This window comes from Carassius gibelio, chromosome A16 (assembly GCF_023724105.1).
Source record: "Carassius gibelio isolate Cgi1373 ecotype wild population from Czech Republic chromosome A16, carGib1.2-hapl.c, whole genome shotgun sequence".
In the NCBI taxonomy this organism is placed as follows: domain Eukaryota; kingdom Metazoa; phylum Chordata; class Actinopteri; order Cypriniformes; family Cyprinidae; genus Carassius; species Carassius gibelio.
The window spans coordinates 5660115-5687660 of NC_068386.1; the positions used below are offsets into that span (position 1 = coordinate 5660115).

Sequence of the window (27546 nt, forward strand, 5' to 3'; positions counted from 1 at the left end):
ACACACATAAACCTCAAACCCAAGGCACTGGTAAACTAACTGTTGCTGGTCTCTTGTTTTTCTCAATGGTGCTATGTGGAAGAATGCCGCCGACCCCCACCGACACCTCCAGCCGTCATGCATTCATCACCACAGCCAGAGGAGTGTATCGCATGCCTCCTGCCCCTCCTCTGCTTTATTGTCCCATTCTCCTCGCCTTAATCCATCAACCCAAAACCAATCTGCACCATATCACAGCCCTAGATAACACATGCATCTCCTCCAGCCTTTTATCTACTTTTAAATGGATTCAATTCATTACTGAAATCTGCATGTCCCTGCACCTATCTATCTATCTTTCTGTCTGTCTGTCTGTCTTTTTATCTATCTATCAAAAAAAATGCTATTGTTATTATAGTTAAATTCTTTCATATCTAAAAATGTATTATTAAGTGACTTAGTCTTTAATATTCAATCAGTTAAATAATAATTATAATAATAATTGCATATGTTATTGTATATTTTGGATATATTTATAAATTTTATAAATACATTTATGCATTTAGCAGACGCTTTTATCCAAAGCTACACACTTTTTTATAAAGTAAAAAAATAATAATAACATACATATTGTACATAAGTATTTTTTCTAATTTGAATATAATAAACAAAGCTTTGAATATGAAAGACAAACAGCAAGATCCACATCGTTTCCAACTATCCAAGTTAAAACCCATTGGATGAGCAAAGCCAAGTCGCGCTTGTACAATGGAGGACTGTGTTTGTGTCTGTCAGTAGTTGAACACTATAGAAAGGAGTAAGAACTTGGGGAGGGGTTAGGGAGAAGAGGGGGTGGGGAGACAGTGGGAGCCGAAATCATTTTCCCTCTCATACTGTGAGAACGCTTAGAATCGCTTCTCTCCAAGTGGACGCGCGTCGATTTGGATTCAGAACCCGATTGGTTCGGCCGTGCCCGCGCAGCGCCGTCCGTCCGTCCTCCCGCTTCTTAGCAAGATCACCGGCTTGCAATTTGTCTGTGGCAATGGGACCATAAAGGAACAAATTCCATCGCATTGGAAAAAATAGAAGTTAACAAATACGACCAGTGAAGACACCTCACAAAAGAAGTGGACATGGAGACGCGCAGAGGAGACACCATATAACAGATTGGACAAAACACATCTAGGATTTACTTCTCGTCTTGAACGCATTTTGTTTCCAACGGGTTGTAGAATTTTTTCCTCTGTTAAAATTTCTTAGTTACACGCAAGTATGAACCGAAAAGAGATGAGGTCGTGTTTGAGATGCTGGAGCGTGCCGATGCTCTCTGTCCTTCTGCTTGTCTTCTTGACACCGCTGTTTGCACATGGTAAGATTTTTCACATGCATATAAAATCAGCTGATAGTTAAGACTCAGTAGCACGAACACGAGGAGGCATGACAGAACAGCATCACAAAATGAGAATGTCGGTCAGTAGTGCAGCTGCTGCTGGGTTTTGCTGTGGGTAAGTCATGACTGCGCGCCGGCTGCTGCTGCTGCTGCTGCTGCTGCTGCTGCTGATGATGATGATGATGATGATGAGGTGCCTGGACCAGCGCCGTGGAAATATAGGTTAAATGTCGAACTGGAAAATTTGGGACTTCGTCCAAAATGCACCTCATTAAGTAAAAGTAAGGGACACTACAGAAAACATCTGCAAGCAATTTGCAACCATTCTGGATATTAATAATGACCTTAAATAATGTGCAAATTCCTCATTCCATATGGCTGTTTGATGCAGTCGTAGTAGTAGTGGTAGTAGTAAGTAGTGTAGAGTTACTGCGCTGTGATTACTCTACAGAGCAGCTGTTGTCACTATGGCAATGATGGAGGTTCACAAAGGCAGGATTAATGCGCGAAATAATTTATTCTCGGACATTCACGCTCGGCAAATCACACTGTTTATGTGTGTAGTTTGATTTTGCGCACGGAACAAGAATGTCTTTATAGTTGTCACGGTTAGCCACTTGGGTAATTCCAGAGATGGTGTCGTTCTCCTCCTTCTGAGATTGCCAAAGGATGGAGGACCAACCCAATGGGAGCAACGGTTTCCTTGAGCGGTGGTGTGTTTAAAATTCCGATAGATCACTGAGCATTAGGGATGATCACATTAACGCGCGCTGTCCTTATATAAATAACTTATTTAGAATTTAAATAAGCATGAAATTATTTAAAACCTATTGTATAATTCTACTGATCATTGATGGTTAGAATGTCCACTGTCCACCTAGTTGGATGCTCAGTTTCGCCCAGCAACAGGATTGGGAAAATATGGTGTCTTCTTGAATCTGTTAATAGGAATATGAAAATAGATGACAATTGGGGTTTTTATGACATCTTTAACCTGATTCCCAAAGCTGCACTACATCAGCTTTACACCTTTGTTAAAGCTGCAGTGATGGCGGCCAGTGTGGTCTTGGTCTCATTCAGGTAAAAATGATGTCACTGGTGGCCATGCCCTTTGTTAGCTTCATGCATGAACCTGCTTTTGATTTTAGATCGGTTCACTTTCTCCCTTCCATGTAAATGGATTTAATTTTATTTTTTTCAATTGTGGTCTAAATGGTAATGTGGGTAGATCAAGAGTGGCTCTGGCCATCATAGACAGCCTTTTCCAATCCATTAGGTCATTACTAGCGTGGTGTAACCTGCAGGAAAATTTGATTTGTACCAGTAACTGATTTGATCTTGTATTTGCTTTCAATGCTCTGATCTGTATTTGCTGAATCGCCTTCTTATTGTCTCAAGAGTCCAGTGGAGACACTTGCCATTTTCTGTGCAGAGAGATTCTGCTGCTGGCAGAGGAAAAAAAGGTGTTGCCTGCCACATCTTTCCGATCGGACCATAATGCTTAGTCTGTATCATGCATGTATCATGTTCTTTTATTATGTAAAATAACTGCTCTGGTGTCAACTCATGTAAATCTGTTTTGTTTTTCATATAATTGTAATACCTTTTTTTTTATTAAATGACCCATGCATGATTAATTGTAGTTTTATCAATATGTATGTGCCACCTGTTACTGTTCATCAATCCAAAGCATTGAACACTGGATTCCCAATTCCCTTGAGATTTAGAGGAAGATATCAAGATGCATTAAACCATCACTCGATCGAGGTAATGATGAATGCTGTATGCAATCATATTTATCACTCCCTTCAAATGGAATCCATCATTCTGAATCTAGGCTATCATTCCCAAATGAGCAAGATGTGCAGTTTTAGTTAAAATTTCAATGCAGTACATGTTCTTTGTTTCAGGAGTATGATGTCATCTATATAGCTTCTTAAATTACAGGTTGCAGTTAAGTATTAAGTCTTCTTGTGAAAAATAGTAAAAAAATAAAATAAAATTGAATATATAGCTTTTCGGCTGGATTTTGTTGCAACTTGCATGTTTTGGATGGCTTTAGGCGAGCTTAATCAGATTTGCATTCATTCACAATCTTTTGCTGCCAAAGAAAGTCACTGCAGTCCGTTTTCAGAGTAAGAACATGAGGAGGACAAATAACATTATCGCCATTATTGGTGATAGGATTCATTTGTTTTAATTGACTGGGTCTTCATTGCCTTTTAATTAATGAATGAAATGCAATTAGAGTAAAGGGAGAGAATTATAAAGATGTGCTGTGTTGATGTGGGCTGCTGCCATTTTGTTTCATCAGAAACTGATCACCCCACCCCTAATGTATCTATCATGTAGTGTCAAATATTATTATTAATTTGACGATGGTTTTTCACACAGCACATTTGAGCTCCATCGTTGCATTCACTCTGCACAGTGAAGGAAAGCTGGTTCCCATGGCAACACATCCCTCCTCCATCCAACCACCTGTTGAGGGTAGAAATGAAACGATTTATGCAACGGGAGGTGGAGAGACGTCCAGTGGCAGCTGTCTGATTATGTCTCAAGGTCAAAAGATCTGAGTGTTAATACCTCTGCAGAATTAGTCAAGGTTAAATATTCCATGGAGGGATGGAATCCTGTGTTTTTATAAACTATGGAATTTCTGAAAAGCCTATTGAATAGAGACATTTTTTGTGTTGACAAAACCGATGAGTTTCTTTTTTTTCCTGAACGTTTTCCACCCCATTGCATCAATTTGCTCCCTATCTGTTATTAATTTTTTGCATATATTATTTTTTTGCAAAGTTCTGGAGGTATGCCGTTATAAAGGCTCTACATAAATTTTCCACATTTTATTGTTAATATTCCATTTTATTCTTGGAAAAAAAAGATATGCCTAACCACCACTTTCCATGATCCAGTAAATTGATGGATAAAATTGATCTTGATGGTCCAGCACTAATTTTTTATTAGAAATAAGTTGACTTTAAACAACAGACCTATTGTAAGATATGATCATGATAGAAGATGACAGAAAAACGTTGAATGAAGCTGTTGGGTCCATGGTTGTACCTCCCACAGTTTTTGCTCGGGCAGCCTGCCATCAGAAAACCATCTGAGGTACAGACAAGCTGTCATTGCTCTTTACTGTCCTCCCTTCAGTGTCTACAGACCTGCACAAACAACGAGCTTGGCATCTCCCCAAAGTCATGCAACTAAGATCCCATGGCCATTATTCCTCCCAGCCTGGCCACCAAACAAGCGGCAAACCCCAAATTACCTCCTCCCCTCTGGGCTGCATTGGAGTGCCTGGTAGAAAAGGGGTAACTGAGTATTATGTAACAAGATTTGGCCATCTGAGAGAAAAGGGGAAACACAAGGACCTTTTTGTGTCAGCTTTGCCTGGGGCCCCCGTTTCCTCGCTTCTGTACTGCGTCCCGTCTGGGAGAAGCATAGTATGGCAGGAGATCTTTGATAATGCCGTGGTTGACCCAGATCTGACCCAGATCTGGCTATGTAACCCACAAAATCTGCAAAACCAGCATTCCAGCTGGTGTCAAAAGTTCTTACTTCTACGAAACAAATTCTTAACTGTTTTACCGACTCGACATATTCTGTTACAGGAAAAGGAGATACCTAAAAGCATATCTGAAAATCCTGTTCCTGATTAGGTTAGCGTCAAGTATCCATGACACGCGTTTGCGATTGAAGGATGCTGTGCATTAACTGTCCTCGCTTATCAAATTCAGATCTTCCACACCACAGTTTGTTTATTGTTTTTTTTTATCCCAAATTTAATCACTGGCTGCTCTATACATGAGTCACTCTAAAACACCATTATACAATTAAGCAGATACACTAAACTGCAAATATGATTTTGCTATACTTAAATGAGAGCTGAATTACTTTGCATTGGCTGTGTTAATGGTGCAAAACACTTTCTTTGAACGTACAGTAGAGATCATGAATTTTATTACACATCTGATTTATATTTAGATTGTTCATGTCTTCCTGTATAAATCATTATATTTCGTACTAAAATAAACATAGGATTAATTTTTTATGCTGTGCATAAAAAAAAGCTAAAGATATTTGTCTACATAGTGTTTTCATAGTAGTACCTTTAGTTTTTCAAATCAGTTTTTTTCAGATTCAATTTCAAATCAAATTTCTGAAGGATCATGTGACACTGAAGACTAGAGTTATGGGAGATGAAAATTCAGATCTGCCATCACAGTAGTAAATGACATTTTAAAATATAATAAAGTAGAAAACAGTTATTATAAACTGAAAAAACTATTTGACAATTATTATTTGTATTTTTTATTTTATTTTTACAATTACAACAAGGTCTCTAAATATCCAATTTCATGTGCTTTTCTGTTCTAAACATACAAAGCTTGAATTATGTTTCCTCTTTGTTGTTTAGTGTTTGGTGTTTATGCCTGAATATTGATTTGACATCTGTGCTTAAAAGGCATGTTAATCTTGCACGAATGCAGAGACTAATGTTACCACAAAGGAGCTGTATCAAATTCATCTTATTATCTTTCATAGGGATCCACGCTCACTAATAAAATCCAGACCATGCACATCTGGCCATTTTTGGAACACAATTTTTTTTTCTGGGGAGCATCTCTGTGCCGAAGACCTTAGTCTCTACTGTCACACGTTATATTTCTCTGACTATACTCAGTTTATTTCTTTATTAGTAACTGGATTTAAAAGAAAAACACAGATGCTCTTGGAACAAAAATGTCCTGGCCTTACAGATGTAAATAAACTTTTCATTGCTAGAGAGGTCGGATAATGGCAAAGGAGAATCAATGCAAATCAGCCATCTTTGGAAACAAGGGTCTTAAAGAAAGATAGACTGGCATGTAAGTTTGCTTGGACTTTTACTCTTTACAATAGACAATAGATCACAGATCCTCTGTGTTTTAAAACACACTGTTAGCTGCATGAGCCCAAATACTTGTTCACAAAATACACTATTGCCGTTCCAGAAATGCACACAATTTCCTGTGTCGTGGAAGCCGCAACATATTTTTGAGCTTTTAGTCCACAGCTGCAGAATCTCTATTCATATCAATATTTCCCAGTGACTAAATGTCAAGTTCTGAAACCATATAAAATAATTTAATCATAATGAATCGCACTTAAAGCTGTATTGAGGTCTGTGGGACTGTTGGACAATGAGAAAAGAAGGCCTGCTTCCTTACTATATTAGTTTGGAAAGAGATGACCATACTTTTGGCTGACCATTACTTCACTGGCAGTATCCATGCTTTATGCAGATATGGTGTGTGTCTCTTCAGCTAGTTTTTGCTCCTCCGGGAGCCACTATGAATCTATTCATAATCCCTAATCCTGTCTTTGAGAACCATATACATTAGTAAAATAATTGCACCTAATCTCAAGGCTTGTTAAAGAAGATTTTTAAAGGTGCTATATGTAAGTTTTGGACTCTACTAAAGGTATAAATAAAATAAAAATACCATAATATGTTTGCAGATATTTAAGAAACTAAGTTAACATAATTGTTTATCTGAAAAACAATGCTACAGTCAGCTATTCTCCTTTGAAAATGTGCGTTCCAGGCCGGAATGTCAGTCTTTGTTTTGGTTTGTGAAACCACCCCCTGCCAGTTTACCCAATTTTATTTTGGCAGAAAACAGCGTATTTAATTTCATTCTTCGTCAAGTGCGCTCGTTCTTGTTGGTGTCTGCGTGTGTGTCAAATCTGAGGAGGAGGGGCTGGGTGAAAAAAACCCTCTCCAATATTTTGAATTTAGACTGCAATACCTAGTTCAACCAGTGTCAATCCTGCATACAGCATCTTTAAAGCCACTGAAAAACCTACCACTGAGAAGGAAATAGCAAATAATTAAGTTACCAAAAGAGTTACCAGTGGCTTTTTGAATGAATGCATGTTTTCATTGATTCGTTGAGTTCTCCTAACTGTAATATCCTCCTTTCAACAGGTAACTCTGTGGTGGGAAATGAAACTGAAGTAGATAGTGCTGTTAATGTGACCTCCTTGTCTACCGGGGATAAGAAGGAGAAGATAGAGGAGGTGTCACATTTCACCAACTTGTCCAACTCCTTAGACCTCACTCGCACCGGAAAAAAGTTTAGAGATGAAGAAGCAGGCAGTGGCTTGCTGGAAGAGGCCTCCTCGCCAACCCCTGGAACTCCAACTTCCAGTGAGGGAGCCACAACTACTGTGGCAAGCCCAGATAACAACTTCGACTCTGCAGAAAATGAACTCTTGCCTGTCGATACCTCCTTCGCGAAGGAGCATGTTACCTCCATCAAGGATGAAGAAGAACAGAAAACAGAAGAGGAAGAGGAAGTGAGACAGCAAGTGTCTACACTGTCATCCTGGCAGGATGCTAAAGGAGACATAGAGACCACTGTGTTTGACCTCGACCATGAGACCTCTCCCACAACCCCATCCCCAACTCATTCCCCTTCCCCGCCTGACGTCACTGTAGATTTCTTCGACTCTGGATCCCACCGCAAGAACCTTGGCCGACCGACTCTTTCCCCCCATGAGCTTCAGGGCCGTGACCCCACCTCCTGGTCCATGCCCGAGAACTATGACTACACGACCCCCTATGATGACGGTGTGCCTCCCACTGCTGATGATTACCCCTACAGCAGCACTACTGACTCTTACGATGATGACATCTCCACTACTCGATTGCCCTCGAACACCGTTTTCAAGTTCCCCAAAGGAGCCACTGTGGTCGAAGGCCCCCAGGCTCCCCCCGGTGTGGTCGACCCAGTCAGTGGCTCAGAGTGTCGTCAGGGCTTTGTCCGCACCAATGGCTCCTGCAAGTCCCCATGTGACCTGCAGCCCAACTACTGCCTTAATGGGGGCCAGTGCTATGTTATGGAAGGAACCCAAATGTTCTGCAGGTAAGCACTTAGAAGATAAAGGTTATGCACTTTGCCAAAAATTGCTATAAAATGTGCTGTATGTAATTTTCTGACTGTACTAAAAACCATAAAAATACCATAATATTTTTATAAATATTTAGGAAACATGGTAAGTTCAATTACAATGCTATAGCCAGTTATTCTATTTTGAAATGTGCTTTCCTTGTCAGAATGTCTGTTTTGTTTTGGTCTGCATGATTCCGCTCACTGCCAATTTACCAAATATTATTTCGACACCCCGGGTTGCTAGTTGGTGGACAAAACGACATATTGCAGCCATGGATGTCTGAAAACAAACTGGCTCATAGATTGCTGATTCTACCCAACCTAAAAAACCTCAGCGTCCATTTAATGATTACGTTCACACCAGAGGCCAACCTTACCAGAGTTCGCATGAACCATATCCCAGACAACCCTTTTTTTGGGCGGACTCAGGTATGTTTCGCAGGGGGGTACCCGAGATCAGAACACAGCATTCACATTAACCAAACGCTGACGTCGGTCAGGTATAGATTTACATTGAAATTCTCAAGCCATATCTAGCGTTCAGAGGACCTTAGCAGCAGGGTTATGTGCCATTCAGAATTGAATTGAGAATGCCATTCCGATTCAACTCCCTGTGGGATGTGGTCAATTCCATTCAAATTCACAAATTAAAGGGGAGCCAATCTGAATTCTGACATCCTAGTATGATGATGGCAGCTTTTGCATAATCAGACACCACTGGCCTTTTCTTTGGGAATTGTAGTAATGTAGTTATAAATTTTAAAAAACAAAACCGAGGGAACCCCCTAGAAGATCAACTCTCCTTGTGGCACATTTGGTCATGAGGGGAACTAAGGACTCGCACAAGGACAGGCCGAGTGCTGTGTAGCAGAAAGTACCACATGTTTTCCCAGATTCTTTATGAGGAAAGTTTATTAGGAAACTTCCATCTCCCTGCCAGATTATTTTGAGCACAACTGTTTTTGCCCAAACATGTGACCCACATTTACAATAGTATAGGCAGACAAATGTATGTTATGAAACCTGCTTTGTTTTCCTCTGTCTTGCCTACAACTCTATCTTTTGCTAGAAAAATATTAAGAAGTCCAATTAAAAAAAAAATGACAATAACTTTGGGTTGTTAACTTTACTATCACTACAAATACATTTACCATGAAAACAAACGCAGGGCCGGTGACTGCCGCTATAAAGAGGTCATCATGAGGATTATGTTTAAGCTGAAAATAAGTATGAAGAGATATGAAATTCAGCTTGTTCAAGGGTAGATTAGGTCAAAACAGGGGTGGATGCTTGAGAGCTAAACTCACTGCTTCCTGAAAAGCAACTATCAGATTTTTTATATGAAAGTCACATACTGATGATATTTTGGGGTTTTATTGGGGTATTCCAAGGATAAATTACAATCTCATGATTGCTCTCAATACTGCAGAAATGTAAAATTTAGTGCAATTTTCCCTCCACAATGTCTTCCTGTCATCCAGAGGTCATAATTCATGCTGTGATTAAGATCTGAAACAATCCCCTTCTGGCCAGTGCCCATTAACAACTTATTTATGGTGATAAATCTCTCTCCCCTCTCTCTTCTTGGATTTGATGACCCTGACTGCAACCCCAACCTTTACATCAGCTAAGAGGTCATGGTTAGCAGTTAGATTAAATCTCAGATGTACTTACACTGATTCTGATGTATTCCATTTCTAGAGGAACATTTTATTGCTCAGAGGTTGGTCTTTCATAGCTCTTGAGAGTTATATGTATAAGATGGTTTATATGAAGTATGTGATAAGTATAGAGCTATATCCATGAGTAAATATATATATATATATATAAATCTGGATAGAATAGATCATTTGATTTTGTGAGAATTTGATAAACATTTAAGTACACTCTTAAAATTGAAAGTTCCATTTTTTCAGTGATTGCAAAGTAGAACCATGTTTGGTTCCCCAAAGAACCTTTTGGTGAACATAACTTACTTCTTCTTCTTCTTTTTCTTTTTTTTTTTGTGAGAAGAACATTTTAAAAAGAGCCTTTCTGGAATGTAAAGTTTCTGTGAATGTTAAAGGTTCTTCATGGAACCATAGATGCCAAAAAAGAACCTTTATTTTTAAGAGTGTACATATTGAAACCTGTGGTTTTTGATTGATGATTGAGCACAGTTTGAGGCATTGTTGAGATCTATTTCTATGGATCAGGAAAAATAGATCTCCATTTGCTCTCCATTTAATCCCGTTCCTGTTTAGGGGAATCAATTGTCCGTCTGCCATGTGTGCTAGATTAAAAATCTTTCTTCTCTCCCTTTCCCCCCTAAAATCATACCGTTGTAACATGATATGAGCAGTCTGTGCTCATAGAAAATGATCTTGCTGAAAACTTACTCCCAGATACTCCTCTCACCTAGTCATCATAATTACCAGAGTAATTGATTACATCTTCAGTCACTCTGAATTACAGCATCTGCTAAATGCCTTCAAATGTGATTCCTCCCCATGCTCATGTACTTGCAATGTAAACAGACACATTCCCTACCAGTAACCCCCCCTTTGGGACCGGTTACCCTTACTGACTCCCCAAAACAGGCCTAGTCAAAGTGGGTCAGTGGAGCTCTGGGCAGCTGTGTGCCATGTTGGCTTTGTTTATATGAGGCTCATCTGAACACACTGATTTATTCACCACTGTAGTCTTATTAGAGGATGAATGTTAATGGCTCAGACATCTTTTCAGCGCTCCGTCATTTACCCTCCCTTGCGCATGCACCTATCTTTTAGTGATCTGACGAGAGCTCTCTATAAGTATGTGCAGACATATGACAGCTGGGCTTTCATTTCAGTTACAAAACATGTTTTTAGCTGTGCTTTGAGTCCGTGAAACTTTGTCAACATCCCAGAGGATCACTTCAGCATATTAGAAGGATTTCTGAAGGATCATGTGACACCGAAGGCTAATGGCTAAAATTCAGCTTTGATATCACAGGAATAAATTACAATAATACAATTAATTGATTGAATATATATGTTTTAACAGAACTAAACCAAAAACAGTGAAAGTTGTAATATTTAACAATATTAGGTGTATACTGTATACTGTAGAAAAATTTAACAATAGGCTTAAACAAAAACTTAAGAACAGTACAGTAGTGCATATATTAAGTATTAACTTTATCTCAGATGTTTCTTCTAAAATAAAAATATAAATAAATTAAAAGATTGTTCAAAGACGCAATCAATCACATATTTAGTTTGTAATAAAGTTTTCCAGCCTTTGGGTAAGTGCACAGACAAGCTGCAATGAGCCAATCAAGTTTTGAAAGTGTAAGACGGAGGAAGTAGGAAGCGCAAGTCAAAAAAATGCCGCCTACATCTCCTCAACTGTCTCATTCATATTTTTAAGATCTTTTCTATTTACTTTTTTTTTTTTTTTTGCTGTCTAGAATAAACAACTGAGATGTTAAAGATATTTCACATGTGATTTTCCTTCCTATGGGGTGTTAGTCATCCACAGGAGGACACGGAAAACAAATTGAGAGAGTTCAGAGAGATATGTGGAGTTTAGAGAAAGTGTGAGTCAGACTTCTGCTCAGTGTGCCAGTATGGAAACAGATTAAGCAAGTCAGGCTCCACAAAAATTGTGTTTTTGGTTGAGTTTATGAAATATTCAAGCTAAATCTATTTACTGTTTGCATCAGTTTTTCTCATCACTTTTTGTGTCTGAAAAGTTTGTTCTTGTCTGATTCAAACCTCCCATGCTAGGCACAGAGGACATGTAGACTTTAATGTTTTTAGAAAACATGACTTTACAGTTTACAGTGTTGGGGATACTACTTATTATTAAAATAACAGTTTACATTTTACAATTATACAAGTAATCAAACAGCTGAGAGGTATACTGTATGCAGATAAAGTTGGACATCCTTTATATAAACAGCTGGGCTATAATTTAGTTGTTTTGCTACAAAATAAAAAAAGAAAATCAGGCAGTTTATATCCAGGTTTTAATATATCACTGAGCAATAATATAGTTTCAATTTTATGATTATACAACAATCGAGCAGTTGAGATTTTCTATATATGGTTAATGGTATACTTGTATAAATCGCTATGAATTTGTTAATTTGAGTTATTAATTCATGTCTGTGGAAAATTTGAAATCAAGAGTGATTTGGATTTTCCAGCCAAGTCTCAACAGAAAAATATTTTAAAAGGTGATTTTGTGTTATTTATTGTATTGAAAAGAATGAAAACGTATGATTTTTAGAAACCTAAACATCTGTGTCACTGGGGCGCAAGCAGATTGTATGAAAAGTATGAATGACATCATATGTTTTTATATATTTTTTTAAGCTACTACTAAATATTGTAGAAACTTAATTTTCTGTAAAGTTGCTTTGCAGTGATTTGTATCATAAAGAGCACTATACAAATAAACTTGAATTGAATTGAATATACAAATTAGCCACCAATTCACAAAAACATAAAATAGTTATGAATTACCATGAGATTATGTTGTCTGTTCAAAGGTACAACTAGATCCCCCTGTCTTAAATTTTCATTGATCATAAGAACTTAGTTTGCATCTTTTTCAATGATTTTGTAGCAGTTTATAAAACAAAATATGTGTAACCACCCTTTTGTATATTTATTACAACAAAGAAGGTGTCTTGACATTTTTATCACAACATATAGGCAAAACTGTCTGTATTTGTTGTTCTTGAAAGATTAGGAAATAGCAGAGAAGGGAAAAAGAGAGAATTGGTGAAATGGAGGGGAACAAAAGGAGGTTTGGTCTTAAGAGAGATATTAGTGATGGAGTAACATCTGTTTCATCTACTGCTTGCTACTGCTCAGCTGGGGATGTTTGGCATTCATCCATCTCAGCACTCCATGCAACACAAACATGTACACACAAACACAGTCTTAGCCGGACCATCTGTCCACGACAGCTTCATAAAATGCCCATATTTATACACCGAGATTAACCCTCATCTAGTTTAGACCAACACGCAATTGCGAATTATAAATTCCAATATGGAAAAAGTAACTATTTTCTTACAATTGCTAGTTTAGAACTCGCAATTCTGACATTATAACTCACACTTGTGACTTTATATCACACAAATCTTACTTTATAACTCGCAGTTGTGAGAAAAAAGTCTGAATTGTGTGATGAAACATCACAATTACCTTTTTAAAAAGATATATATTTAGTGGGGGAAACGGGCTTCCATCGTTATCTGGTGTTATGTGTGGAAAATCTGAAATCAAGAGTTAACTGGGGTTCATAAAACCGATCTCACAGGAAAACATAATTTAATACGAACTATTTTTAAGGTGGTAATTTCGTATAAATACACATGATGAGAAGTGCATGAAAAAATGTATGATTTTTCTAAGATATAAATAAGATATAAATAAAAGAAAGATTACTGGAGTTAAAGCCACAGAAAAAAGAAACTCACACCATGAGATTGAATAAATGATGACAGAATATTAAATTTTGGGTGCACTATGCCTTTAAGTATCCTGGTGACTTGTGTTTTGTAATCTGGTCTGTGAATCAAACACACAAACTCACTGAACCTATCAGTTGCACTTAGCCTGTCAGTTGCAGTTGCTTTTATTTAGCTTTATTTTACATAATTTTAATATCGGTTAAATAGGTTCGTTGCTGTAGGCTCTGTTTGAGACGACAGCTTACATGAGATGAATATGATTGATTGCATAACATTTTTGACTACTGACGCAGTCCCAAGGTTTTGCAGCTAGAAACATGAGAGAGAGAGAGAGACAGAGATGAGATAAAACACGAACAGAAGATTGTAAGAAAAAAGGAAGATCTTGACTAAAAGCCCAGAGAACTGGGTTGGGTTGGAAAACAGGCAAGAGGATGGGTGTAGAATGTAATTTAGATAGCATGCAAAGTTTTGCTGAAGAAACATGATTAAGAGAGTGTTGAGACCTGGGAGGGTGGATGAGAAACAGCTGAGGGGCTGAATTACAGCTGACTGTAAGGAAGCATTTAAATGCACGCTCACATCAATGCTCCCGTCACCTCTCCCTACTGGGATTGAATGCCCTCAGTGGCGCTGTGCCAACCCTGTTCTTCATCTCGCTCTGGGTTGGCGCAGGCAAAAGGGGCATACAGGATGCTTTAGTGAAAAGGAGTGAAACCTCAGACCCCCTCCCATGACCACCATGATTCCAAGCATTATAGATATTTACATTTGAGTGTGTGCATATGTGGATGTGGTTGAGAGAGAGAAAAGAGCCCAGGGCTGCAGTCTTTGCAGATCATTTGTTTCTGATTTCTCGCAAATGTTTCAGTTATCATCAGATTTGTGTTTTATTATACATGTGTTTTATTTCAGTGAGGTTCTTGCCTTCTGCTATTTTTAGCTGTCTTCCCCACGGTTATCTGATTGATGACCCCACACTGAAGTTCTGTATATTACTTTCACAAGGTGCAGATCACACTTAACATGATTTGCCCAACTAGGACTTGTTCATGAAATCAGATTTTCAGACTTTTAATAAATAATTGATACATTTTATAGTACTTTAAATTATAATGTAATTAAAATATTCTATAATTTATAATAGAAAATAATATATAATAATTTAGTTTAATATTCAAAATATTATCAAATTTCAACCATATTTATTATATATGCATGTTAAAATATTATTTTAATAATTATAATAAGTTACATTATTAAAATTATATATATATATATATATATATATATATATATATATATATATATATATATATATATATATATATATTCAATTCAATTTAGGTTTATTTGTATGCCGCTTTTTACAATACAAATCATTACAAAGCGACTTTACAGAAAATTATGTTTCTTCAATATTTAGTAGTAGCTTATAAGTGGTGCCTGTCAGTTTGTGCACGTATGACAGGAGTTTTCAGAAAAATTAATACAAGACGTAGTCAGCAAGACAATGAATATTATTAACAGCAATTATTATATGATGCAGTCACACTTGTAGCAATATTCTGTATATATATATATATATATACTGTATATTAGAAAACATGTACTATGTGTTTTTATATAATATATAAATTATAAAATATTCGATTTATTTATTAATACATCAGATTTCAACCTTCAGTCTGCACTTTTGATGTTGTTTACTGGTCTGTCCTCAATCCTGTTTGTTATGTGTACAAAATGGAGGAGGGAGAGTTTAGGGAACTGATGGAGAGGATGCAGATGCCCATGTGCTTTAGTTCCTGACAAAACCCAGATGCAAACCCCTGCGTTCTGCAGCCTTGTTTGGAAGCAGAATTTCATACACACTTAACATAATATTGTGACATTGGTTTGCCTTATTGGATTTTCAAGGCAAATGTCACAAGAGTTTTAAAATGGCAAATCCTGACAGTCTTCGAAGTTAGTTCACTGACTTTACTTCTGGGACAAGTTCTAAAGTTCTAAACTGGTGTTTAATCCAGTCTAATGCAGTATAGAAGAAACTTACGGTAAGATAAAGGCAGTGAACTTGTCATCCACCCAGCTGTCTGCTAAAATGAATGGTAAAAATGCTGAAGGCAGTGAATTTTAACTCACCCTTGGTGTATGAGATGCACTGAGCCCCCATGAATAATTAATGTGGAACCAGAGACTACATAAAGAAGCAAAGCCAGTAAGGATTCAAATAGTGTGTCTTAATGTGGTGTGGCTCATTTAGAAAATGTTGGTGTGATATTGTCTGGTAAATGAATCCCAATAAAGCGGTGCTCCAGGTTGTTTTCATTGGAGAAAAGGTGGAAACATTGGCTCTGCGCTGGTCCCTAAAACCTTGAACTAGGGAGTGCTAATATCAGGCCAATGGAAGGGATATGAGTAACGTTTTCTGAACAGCAACTGAGACCAAACCTGTTTACATTGGAAATACCAGATATGGCCATGCAACACACATTCAGTTGATGTTCCTGTGTATTTCATTATTTCTTTATTTAAATGGATTGTTATGAATTTTATTCATTGTATAATGAAATACCTTCTTACCATTGCAACAAATTCTGCTACTGGTTTGGTGGAAAAGGCTTACATACATTTTCCTTTCTTTGTCTTGCAGGTGCAACATCCAGGACTACATGTGGCACAAGGGTGCCCGCTGCGAGTCAGTCATCACGGAGTTCCAGGTGATGTGCATCACCATCGGGGCCTCCTCTCTCATGGTGCTCCTGCTCTTCATGATCGTCGTTTGCTTTGCCAAGAAGCTGCATGTGCTCAAGACAGAGAATAACAAGTTGCGCAAGCGCAGGTGAGACTCTGGCCTGAGTGGTACTGAATAAATAGCAACAGTTTAGTCTTATGATTTCCTCAGGCATATACCAGTACACCGTAAAAATAGTTATGATTTATGTTTTTAAAACTTGCAGGAAAACCAGCTTAAAGAAATAGTAAAAAAAAAAAAAAAAGTTCTGTCAGCATTTATTCATCCTCAAGTTGTTTGTTGTTCCAAAACTGTATGAATGCCTTTCTTCTGATGAAGAATATATTTTAAAGAATGCTGGTAAACACGCAAGTTGCTGGTAGCCATTGACTTCCATAGTATGAGAAACAGTTTGGAACGACATGAGGTTGATTAAATGATGACAGAATTAACATTTTTGTAATTAACTGTCCCTTTAAACCAGCTTTTATTTGCATTTTTACAACAAGGTAAATAAATAAATAAATCAATAAAGCTTTAACTGAGAGAAACAACATAACAGTGCATAATTTTGTAAAAAAAATATTTATATATATTTTTTTATATATATTTTTATAAAACATATTTTTTTTTTATCTGCAGCATTTTTAATTCCCTGAAAAGTGTTAGTTTTACGATAGCAAAGCTGCTAATTGGATGCTGCAGAGACCAAATAAAGCAGTGAGTGGATGGCATGCTAATGCTTAGCATACTATGCTAGCAATGGGCAGACTGCATGATGTCACGGAAGCTACAGCTGAAAATAGGGCAGTGCGATGGGGGAGGAGGGGCCATCTGACCTACATACAGCTGTGAGACCTGGGGGGGGGGGGGGGAATCTACGGCCAGGAATTAAACGGTACACATCCGCCTCAAATAACAGAAGGAAAATGATGAAGGAAAAGAGGAGAGCAAGTGCCAGTGGAGAAACAGAGAGTTTTATGACAGGCTGCAGAGGATGATGTGAGTGATGGAGGGAGAGGAGAAGCAGCAGTTCTACAGATGAGACTTGTGAATACATCAGACGCCCACCTCTCCATCTGCTATGAGTAAATGTGCTCAGATTCACTCTGCACTAAACAAGATCAAATACTCCGAACATATAGGAAGAGATGGGATTTATTACGGCAAAAACAGAGAAGGGAGAGGACATTGATCCTTGATATATATATATATATATATATATATATATTATGAGCTGAACACAAAGATCTAAGACTTTTTCCTTTTACACAAAAAGCCAATTTCTCTCAAATATTGTTCACAAATCTGTCTAAATCTGTGTTAGTGAGCACTTCTCCTTCGTCGAGATAATCCATCCACCTCACAGGTGTGGCATATCAAGATGCTGATTAGACATCATGACTGTTGCACAGGTGTTCCTGCCAATATCCAGTAACTTTGCACAGCCATTGAAGAAGAGTGGACCAACATTCCACAGGCCACGATCAACAGCCTGATCAACTCTTTGTGAAGGAGATGTGTTGCACTGCGTGAGGCAGATTAGATTAGATTAGATTAAACTTTATTGTCACTGCACAAGTAAGGTACAAGGCAACGAAATGCAGTTAGCATCTAACCAGAAGTGCAATAAGCAGTAAGTACAGAATATACAAGGTCTACAATATGTACAATAATAACTATACAGATAAGTATTATGGACATAATCTACAGATTATAAATACTATCAGCATGATATACAGAAAGGTGTACTATGAACATACTGTACAGATGGATTATGTAAAAGTGTATGTATACTATAGGCAGAACTATGAACATATGAACATCATTTACACTAGTGCAATGGACAGTAAAGTGCTTAGAAAATATTACAGTGTGCAAAAATTGTGGTCACACCAAAATCTGAGCTCATTTTATGGTGATGAAATGTGTCCAGCACTTCTAATATTTAAAAAGAGTGATATATTTATTGAATTTGTCGTCTGTTGCATCACAGGTTGTGTACTAAATGTGTGTCTAAACTTCTGCCCCCAAAGCAATCCTAGAATTACACTAATGCTCTTTTCTCTTGCTCTCTCTCTCTTTCTCTCTCTCTCTCCTGCCCTTCATAACCTCATTGTAATATCCTTCCCCTATATTTTCCATTGTCTTCTTGTATTTCTATACCACCCCCAATCCTCGCAGCAGTAAGTACCGTCCTTCCTCGGAGCACCACAATGATAATTTCTCGTTGTCCACCATCGCTGAGGGCTCCCATCCAAATGTAAGGAAACTTTGCGACACCCCTCCTAACCTCCCTCATGCCCGTGCTTTGGCTTACTATGATAACATTATCTGTCAGGTAACGTGTTTCTCGTCTTTCTCTTTCCTCTCCCTCTCCCTCCCCTCTCTGCATGGACCCCTGAGCGTCACCTTTGGTAAGGGAGGGGGTGCACAGCGCTCAGAGAGATGGGAGCGTTTTCTCTGCTGTAAAGGTCTGCTCTCAGATAGGAGTGTGGTTACTGAGGCAACAGTTGTTACCATAGCAACAGGGTAACCGGGAAACGGGGGAAAAAGCTGGAGTTTTTTGTTGTAAGCATCGCTTTTGATGCTCTGTTAATGGTGAGGCTCGGCGCTGTGGCTGGCTTGAGTCTGTCAGTGTCTGTCAGCCTCTTTTCGACCGGCTATCCATCCTCACGGCCGTGTCCTATAGTTGAGCAGATAGTCTTGCCTATAGACACACTCTTTAACAGCGCTTTGAGAGACTCATGGGAAAACGGCTCTATTGATCCAACACAAGAATCAATACAGAGGCAGATCTGGAAGACATGTTTTCCCCTGACACATACATACACATACACATGCAGGCCATTTGTTTTAAACATAAATGCAAGCGACAGTGTTGTTTAATTTCATTTGGACCTTTTGGAATTTGGCTAGAGATTATTCTATTTTTCTAGGTCCTTTCATTCATATTTTACCGTTCAGAGGAATATTTATCTTTTTATGTAAGAAAGGTTGTGAGTTTGAGTCTATAAAATGATAAAATTATTTTTTTATTTAATTATTTTAATTAAACTTTTTTATCAAATATATATATATTTTTTTATAAATTAGAATTGCATATGTTTGACATTAAATCTATAATGATGGTGTATTTATACGTTTTTTTTTGTGTTTTTTTTTTTTTTTGTGATATGTTATGGTTCCAAGGTATAGTTCTTATTTTACATGATGATAATTACAGCTATGTTTTGAAAATGACCGAATCATTTGCATTCATTTTATTTTTCTATCAACTATATTACAAATTTTTTATTATTTTTTTTGTTTATTATTTTTTTATGAAATAGAATAGCAGAAATTTTATTATTATTTTATTTGTTAAATTTTGTATTATATTAATCTTAATTTTGTAATTTGTAATTGATTTGAATATTTAAAAATAAATTAATATTAAAACTAATATTTTTATATTACTATTAATAATCATTACAATGATTCATGCATAATTTTATATTTTAGTGGTTGTATTATTGATTGATTTTGTAAAAAAAAGGGGAGCTAGAGACATTGAATTAGTACAGCAGAAATTTAATTATTGTTTTTTGATTATTATTATTTTATTAAATTTTATTTATAATACAGTTTCATTTATTAATATGTTACTGATTACATTTTTTTAATTATTATTAATTTATTTACTATTAATTAAATATTAATTACATTCATTAATAAATAATTGTATTATAATTTAATGTTCATTCTTTTTATTAAATCACTAAATGTAATTACCAAAATACAATACTTTTTTAGTTTAATTTATAAAATTGTAATTCATTTAATTAATTTAAAAAAGTAATTAGGTGTAATTAGTTATTAGGTTAAAATGTGTAATAAGGTATATCAGTAATGGTGGCATAGGTGGTTGATTTGCATTTTGTGAGGTTTTTTCTTTTTTTTCAGTGGAATAAAGAGTGTTCAGATTAGATGTTTTCTGATTTGAAGGAAAGATAAGATACTATGTAACAAACTTTGTAAGATCTAGAAAGTGAAGGAAATCCACTCTTAGTGTTGTCACTGTTTACAGCAAACATGATGAGAGATCACACTATGACAGATTTTTAAGAGTGAGTTAATGGCAGCATCTCTGGGTCAAGCATTGTGCCATGATTGCAGACCTTGGACTCCGCTGAGAGCGCCCACCCATGCCACCCTCCTCCCCCCATCACCCTGCTCCCCTTCTCTCTTCCTCTGCACCGCTGCATGTCTGACTCTTCACATGGACCTCTAGTGGCCCTGTGGTCTGCTGCTGCTTGTCCATTGCTTCACATTAATATAACTGTCTGTCGTTTCACTCGTTTATCCTGGTTCAAAAAGATGAGAGGGTGAGTGGGCTCTTTCTGTGCCAGATCTCACCAACCAATGAAGTGTTGAGCAAAAATACAGGATAAACATCTGAGATGCAACGTCAAACTGCTGCCCATAGGTGGCGTAACACTTGTCTAACAGGTCTGCCGCATGGGTAGATGTAGATCTAACACGAGCGTCGTTCTCTTCTGTGGAATAACCATAACACAGCTTTCTTTTCGTTTCAATTATTCTGATGTGTTTTCGAAAATACAGTATTGCAGTGGAAAGTAATGGAAAATACAGTATTTTTTTGCAATAGAATAGATATTTATTTCATAAGATATAGATTTTTGAAAACTCTCAATATATATGACATCTACGTTAAATACAACCATCTATGCATTTAAAGTTGCTGTAAATTCCAGCTTGGATGTATCAGTCAGATCAAAGTGAAACCAAGTCATATCTCTACTTTTTAGTATTTTGGGGGCAAAGGGGACATGGTTTAAATGTCTTTAAGACCTGAGTTCAGAACTTATTCTCCCCCTAAGAGTTTTGAATTAATTATATATATAGTACTGCAACTCGAGGTCACATTTTTAAAGAGTTACACTCCCTTTTTACTCACCATATATCATATTTATTCCATGGAACACAAAAGGAGAAATCATTGAGAATTTGTATATCTCTTTTCCAAAAAAGAATGAAAGAAAAAAAATTTTTTTTCCAGTATATATGAATTTTTGTTTTTAAATAGTCACTCTTTGCTAAAAATGAAAGAAAACACAAACACACACACACACACATCTATCACTTTATGTCTGGCACACGATGATTATATTTTTTTGCCTCAGGGTCAAAAACCTAATGACGTTAAAGGGCCCTAGATGTATGTCCACAATGTTGATGCTTGCATAAAGCAAAACAAAAAATTATAATAAAATAAAAAATAAACTCTAGGATAAATGGCTCTAGTGTGAGAATACTTCTCACCGCTGAAGGATCTTAGGCAAAGGGCCCTTTTCTTATCCTTCTGTCTGTCCTTCCCTGTCACTTTCTTTCTGTATTCTCTATCTCTGTCTCGTTCTGAATGGAAATGATATTTATGAGGTATATAATCCTCTTAATGCCCCCACCCCTCAGAAAACCATGAGCAGATACACCTGGGAGTGTAAGACCAAAGAGGAGCCCAACTGTGAGGTAAGACTTACAACCCCACGACTCTGCCCAAAGAACAGCAGCTGTCCTTTCATTGTGCTGTTCTCCTGTCAATCAAACTGTACTGACCAATCCTGGCCCCTTCCTACCATCATCATCATAGTGAACTCAAACTACTTTTGATACAGTATGGTCCATTTGAATACTTAAAGGGATAGTTCAGCCCAAGATGTAAGTTCTGTCATCATTTACTCACACTCATGTCGTTCCAAACCTGTATGACTTATTTTCTTCTTTTGGTGCACCACAAAAGTGGTCCATTTTGCATTAGATTTTAGAACTACCTGATCTCTGATCATTACAGTTTGCACATTTTTTCATCGCAAATGTTGATCTGCCTTCAAAACACCCGGTAAAAGAGTCGCACAATAACGTGCGTCATCACTACAACACACCCTTTACGGCATTGGTTCTGGCTTTTGTTCACACAGAGCTCATTCTGGGACTGAACCCGGCAGTGTCACTAGGTCCCCGACCCGGGATCAATCCCGTAATCAATCCAAATTGTGAGACCAAAGTGCAGTGTGAAAGGGGCTTATGTCCACTAACAAAAAGGGTCACTTACAAATAATTATAGACCATAAGTGGAATTCACATCTGTGGGTGTATATTGTTTCAACTAGATTCGTCTGCAGAAATATAATATGCCAATATGAGATCAAGAATGAGATAAATTCTCCAAATCCTTTCAAACACTCAATGACCTTCAGACAATACAGGACGCCACAATTGATTGTCTCCTCCAGCCGCTTAGAGCTCATCATCACAGAGACAACACTCCTGAAAATGAAATGCATGCCATGAAACAAGGAATCCCTCAAGACAAGAAGGGGGGACAAAATGTGGACATCCAGGCCTCTTTAGTACCATCAGCTCAGAGCTACTGCTCCACAGATCGATATCCGCTTGAGTAAAAGAGCCAGGCTCTGGCTAGCAGCCAAAACACCCTCTTTCTCTCTTTCTCTCGTGCCATCTCACTCCACGCACACAGACCTTAACCCTCAGGGAGGGTCTGTGACTTGACAGATGTTTTGGAATGAAATAGAGCATATATAAACTAGAGCGGAGAGGTCAGATAAGTGAATATTCTTCACTCAAGAGATTTTGACTTGATTTAAAGGAAAAGGTCAGGTCAAAAATTTATTTTATTCACCCTCATGTGTTGTTCCAAAACTGTATAGTTTCATCTCTGGAACACAGAAATAAGACATTTTGAAGAATGCTGGTGAGCAAAACGTTACGGATTCCAGTCATTTCTGTTATATTTTTGGCTATAGTATCGTATTTTCCGGACTATAAGTTGCACTTTTTTTCATAGTTTGGCTGGTCCTGCAACTTATAGTCAGGTGCGACTTATTTTTCAAAATTAATTTGACATGAACCAAGAGAAATGAACTAAGACAAATGAACCAAGAGAAAACATTACCATCTACAGCTGCCAGAGGGCGCTCTATGCTGCTCTGTGCTCCTGTAGTCTACACGGAAAACATAGAGCGCCCTCTCGCGGTTGTACGCGATAATGTTTTCTCTTGGTTCTTGGAACTAAATTAATGCGAACTATAGTCCAGTGCGAATTATATATGTTTTTTTCCTCATCATGACATTTATTTGGACGGATGCGACTTAGAAATTTGTTATTTCCAATGTAGGCGAGTGGTATGCGCGCTCATAATGGAAGCGACGCGGTCGCGACGCGCACGTAGTGCAACGCGCCTGTTTTTTCCATATCATAGTTGTATATAGTTGTACGCCTCAGGAGCGCTTCTGCCTGAGCGCTTTGGAAAGAAGGAGAAAATGGCGCTCCTAGAGTTTTCCACGCGTTTTTAGGTGCGATATGTGAATGGCCCCTTATACTCAGGTGCGACTTATAGTCCGAAAAATACGGTAAATGGAAACCAAAACTCATTGGTTGTCAACATTCTTCAAAATATCTTGTATTCTAAAAAAGAAAGAAAGTCAAGCAGGTTTGGAATGACATGAGGGTGATTAAATGATGTCAGAATTTCATTTTTGGGTTATCTTTCTCTTTAAAAAAACATATGGACCATGCTAGTACACCAGAAAAGCTGGATCTGTCCAACCAGTCTCTGCAGTTTTGACCTCTATCCTCTCACTTTCCAGATTCAAAATGTATACAATGACATTTTACTTTATACACAGAAAATATGTGTGGTGACCCACTGCTCTATTCCCACGTGTCCGTTGTCCCTCTGTCCACACAATTTTAAGCTATAGTCCTTGCTCCTCTCTTGTCATCTTAGTGTCCTTCCTCGAAGGTTTGCAGTTAGCTGCAACTGACAATTACTTAGGTTCCTTTTCAGTTAAAATACTGCCTTAGAAAGAAGCTAGGTTTTGCGGTGTTGTGTATTACATCTAAAATTATGCTTAGTGTATAAATTTCAAAGCCTGCAATATATATATATATATATATATATATATATATATATATATATATATATATATATATATATATATATATACTAATATACTATATACCTTTATAAAATATTAATACTACCATTTTTTCAAAATATAGGGTAATTAACATGTTTTAAAATGTTTTTATTTGATAAAAAATATAGTAAAAACTGTAATATTGTGAAATATTATGAACATTTAAATTAATGGTTTTCAATTTAAATGTGTTTTAAATGTAATTTATTCCTGTGATGGTAAAGCTGAATTTTCAGCGTCATTACTCCAGTCTTCAGTGTCACATGATCCTTCAGAAATCATTTTAATATGCTGATTTGTTGCTCAGGAAACATTTATTATCAATGTTTAAAAATGTTTTGCCGCTTAATATTATTATGGAAATCATGACATATTTTTGAAAGATATTTTGTAACATTTTAAATGTCTTTACTGTTACTTTTGATCAATTTACTGCGGCCTTGCTGAATAAAATGTATTAATTTATTAAAAAAAATAATAATAATAATTACCCAAATAATTTGGTAGTGTGTGATATATAGACATTATTATTCAACAGTTGAAAAAAAAAAGTTTAAAAGTAATTAGGGATGAGCCACATTATAACTTGTCTTGATTAGCTAATACCTGTCAGCATTCTCTCAATTGTTTAACTGTCTAATTAAGCTTCAAATGAAAATGCATTAAAATGTAACACATTGCAGTCCATGGTAAGAACAACATGGTAGCCTCCACTTCTCAGTAATACCACAGTAAAAGTTGACTGGAAGGATGCAAAGAAATAACCATCAGTCACCTCCATCATGACTCTCTTTATATCCAAAGAAGATCCCTCAAACAGCTCAAAAGAAGTGTAATCCCCCTCCCAATCCAATTGCAAATAAAAAGCTAATTTTCTAGTTTCATGCCGACGGAAGAAAGGACGCCCCCTATCCGGTAACGTTGGAGGTGGCGTATCCCCACGTCCTGCCCGAAGTTACAATCTAAGTCATCGCTGAATGGGTAAATCATCTTTAGTTGTCTCAAAATGTGACACACCCGTGCCTTAATCCAACTTCATGCCTTATTAGCTTCTTATCCAACAAAACAAGTTTTGCCCAAACAGCTTCCCCTGAAAAAAACATGCTGGACAAGCTCCGGATTGAGGGCGTCAGTTATCCCTAAAACCAGTTGTTTTTGTATTTAAAATGATGCAAATCAGCTTTAATTCACTATGAAGCACAAGTTAGATGATCAAAGGATGTGCAAGTCTTCAAGTTTCAATTACTGCTCTAATTAAAGGCCACTGAATGGTTATTCCACAGAGAGAGAGAGAGAGAGAGAGAGAGATTTATTACTATGGCAGGTGAGCTCCTCTTGCCAGAGCTCTTGTTTCAGTCCATGGTTTCTCCTGTTCACTGGCGGGACAGGAGTGTGGGATGGGCTGTATGAGCTTCGATGGGTTTGCATGTATGCATGTGTGTCAGGACACAGGTGGATCATACAGCCTCCGCTCTGCCCAGAGGAGAAAACAGCCTCAACCATTGATCAACTGCAGTCAATTGATTTATTTGATGCAGGATCTGTTCCCGCAGTGACATCACACTCCAACTTTTTGGATGTGATGCCAAAGTGTTTTGGAAATAGTATCTACTAATTTATTATTATAATTTATATTTATAAAAAAAAAAATTATGTAAACAACTACATTTATTCACTACTTATATTTTGGTTTTGGTTTGGTGGAAATTATTTTTAGATTTTTTTTTTCTACTAGCAGATACAGTATTTATTTATGTATGTATTTATTTATTTATTAAAAATTTAAATTGTTCAATTTAAAAATGATTAAAGTATTACGAGACCTAATGGGCAATATGATTATAGTTTATTTTATAACTTTACAATTGCACATTATCTAATTAAAAAAAATATATTAGGGTAGGAGAAGTAATGAACTATATTATTTATTATTTATTTATTTTAAATACTTAAACATTTACTGGTTACTTTGCAATTATAAAGTTAGTAAATAAATAAAGAATATCCCTTGTGACATCTCCTCTACTACTTTAATGGTGTTTTCTTTTCTTTTCTTTTTTTGAGATAAAATAGTACATTATGAGTGTGATTTATTTATTTTTATTAATTTGTTTACATTTTTATATATATATATTTTTCAATCATTTAACAAATATACAGTTATATATTACCTAATAAAAAAAAATAATAAAAAAAAACATTTATTAAAAGTAGGTGACGTTATAAATGATATCAGGTTGTTGCAGAGGTCTAACATGGGACTATCATTTCTCAGGATGATCCTAATGCCCAGAACAAGCTGGAGGACCCCGTGAAGTCCCCCCCACCCAAAGAGGACGAGTCGCTGAACATCCAGAACTCGCTCACCCCTAAGCACGAGAACCATAAGGTGCTGGGCGAGGACGACTCTTCGGAGGTAAACTCGCTGCAGAACAACATGATGTAGAACAGTAACAAAAGCAACCCACGCAACCACGTCCACGATCACTTAAAGCCTCGAGAAGCAGATGCTATGAGCAGCCACACTCTCCACACCATCACCACATGACAGAAAACCTAAAAAAAAGAAGAAAAAAGAAAAGAAAAAGAAAACAACCCTTATACCCACTGAGTCTCCACCTCCTGTCTCACCTCTTGTTGCAGTCTTTTTGCCCTGTAGTCGACCCGCCCCTGACCCAGCCCTTATATATTCACACACCTACCCCTGCCTAACTGAATTACGGCATGCGCTGGTGTATATTGTAAAAAAGAAGAAAAAAATAAAGCATATTTGGGGTTTCAAATATAAACCGTTGTCATAAAAGAAAAAGCTACTGAGAGGTTTCGATGTTTGTCTGACTAATTCAGTGAGTATGTATAAATATATGAAAAAAAAATGCTTGGATTGATATAAAGAAAAAAAAAAACACAATGTGTCTTTGTTTTGATGTGATTTCTAATCCTTTGATGTACTAGTTTTATTTTGTACTTTTTTGGGAATATAAACTACGACGAGAAAAAACATCTGCCAGTTGTTGAAATAAACCTTTTTAACATTAAA

At 36.9% G+C, this 27546-nt stretch overlaps 1 protein-coding gene across 10 annotated transcripts; it reads left to right on the plus strand.

Annotated features, from left to right (window-relative positions):
* Positions 1-838: 838 nt before the first annotated feature.
* LOC128030408 (chondroitin sulfate proteoglycan 5-like) lies at positions 839-27546 on the plus strand. Of its 10 annotated transcripts, none has more exons than XM_052618010.1 (7): positions 839-1348; positions 7350-8289; positions 16422-16610; positions 18687-18843; positions 21978-22034; positions 25386-25487; positions 26782-26855. In XM_052618010.1, the coding sequence occupies exons 1-6, from the start codon at positions 1252-1254 to the stop codon at positions 25470-25472; spliced, it is 1527 nt and encodes a 508-aa protein (XP_052473970.1). In that variant the 5' UTR covers positions 839-1251; the 3' UTR covers positions 25473-25487; positions 26782-26855. The 10 variants fall into 10 exon arrangements, with proteins under 10 accessions (XP_052473970.1, XP_052473973.1, XP_052473964.1 ...); XM_052618013.1 differs by having other exon boundaries at positions 840-1348; positions 18687-18765; XM_052618004.1 differs by lacking the exon at positions 25386-25487 and having other exon boundaries at positions 840-1348; positions 26782-27546.

Coding starts and splice junctions, on each gene's coding strand:
- LOC128030408 (XM_052618004.1), top strand. CDS start 1,252: ATGAACCGAAAAGAGATGAGGTCGTGTTTGAGATGCTGGAGCGTGCCG. Junction 1,349..7,349: donor GACACCGCTGTTTGCACATG/GTAAGATTTTTC, acceptor TCCTTTCAACAG/GTAACTCTGTGGTGGGAAAT. Junction 8,290..16,421: donor GGAACCCAAATGTTCTGCAG/GTAAGCACTTAG, acceptor TTTGTCTTGCAG/GTGCAACATCCAGGACTACA.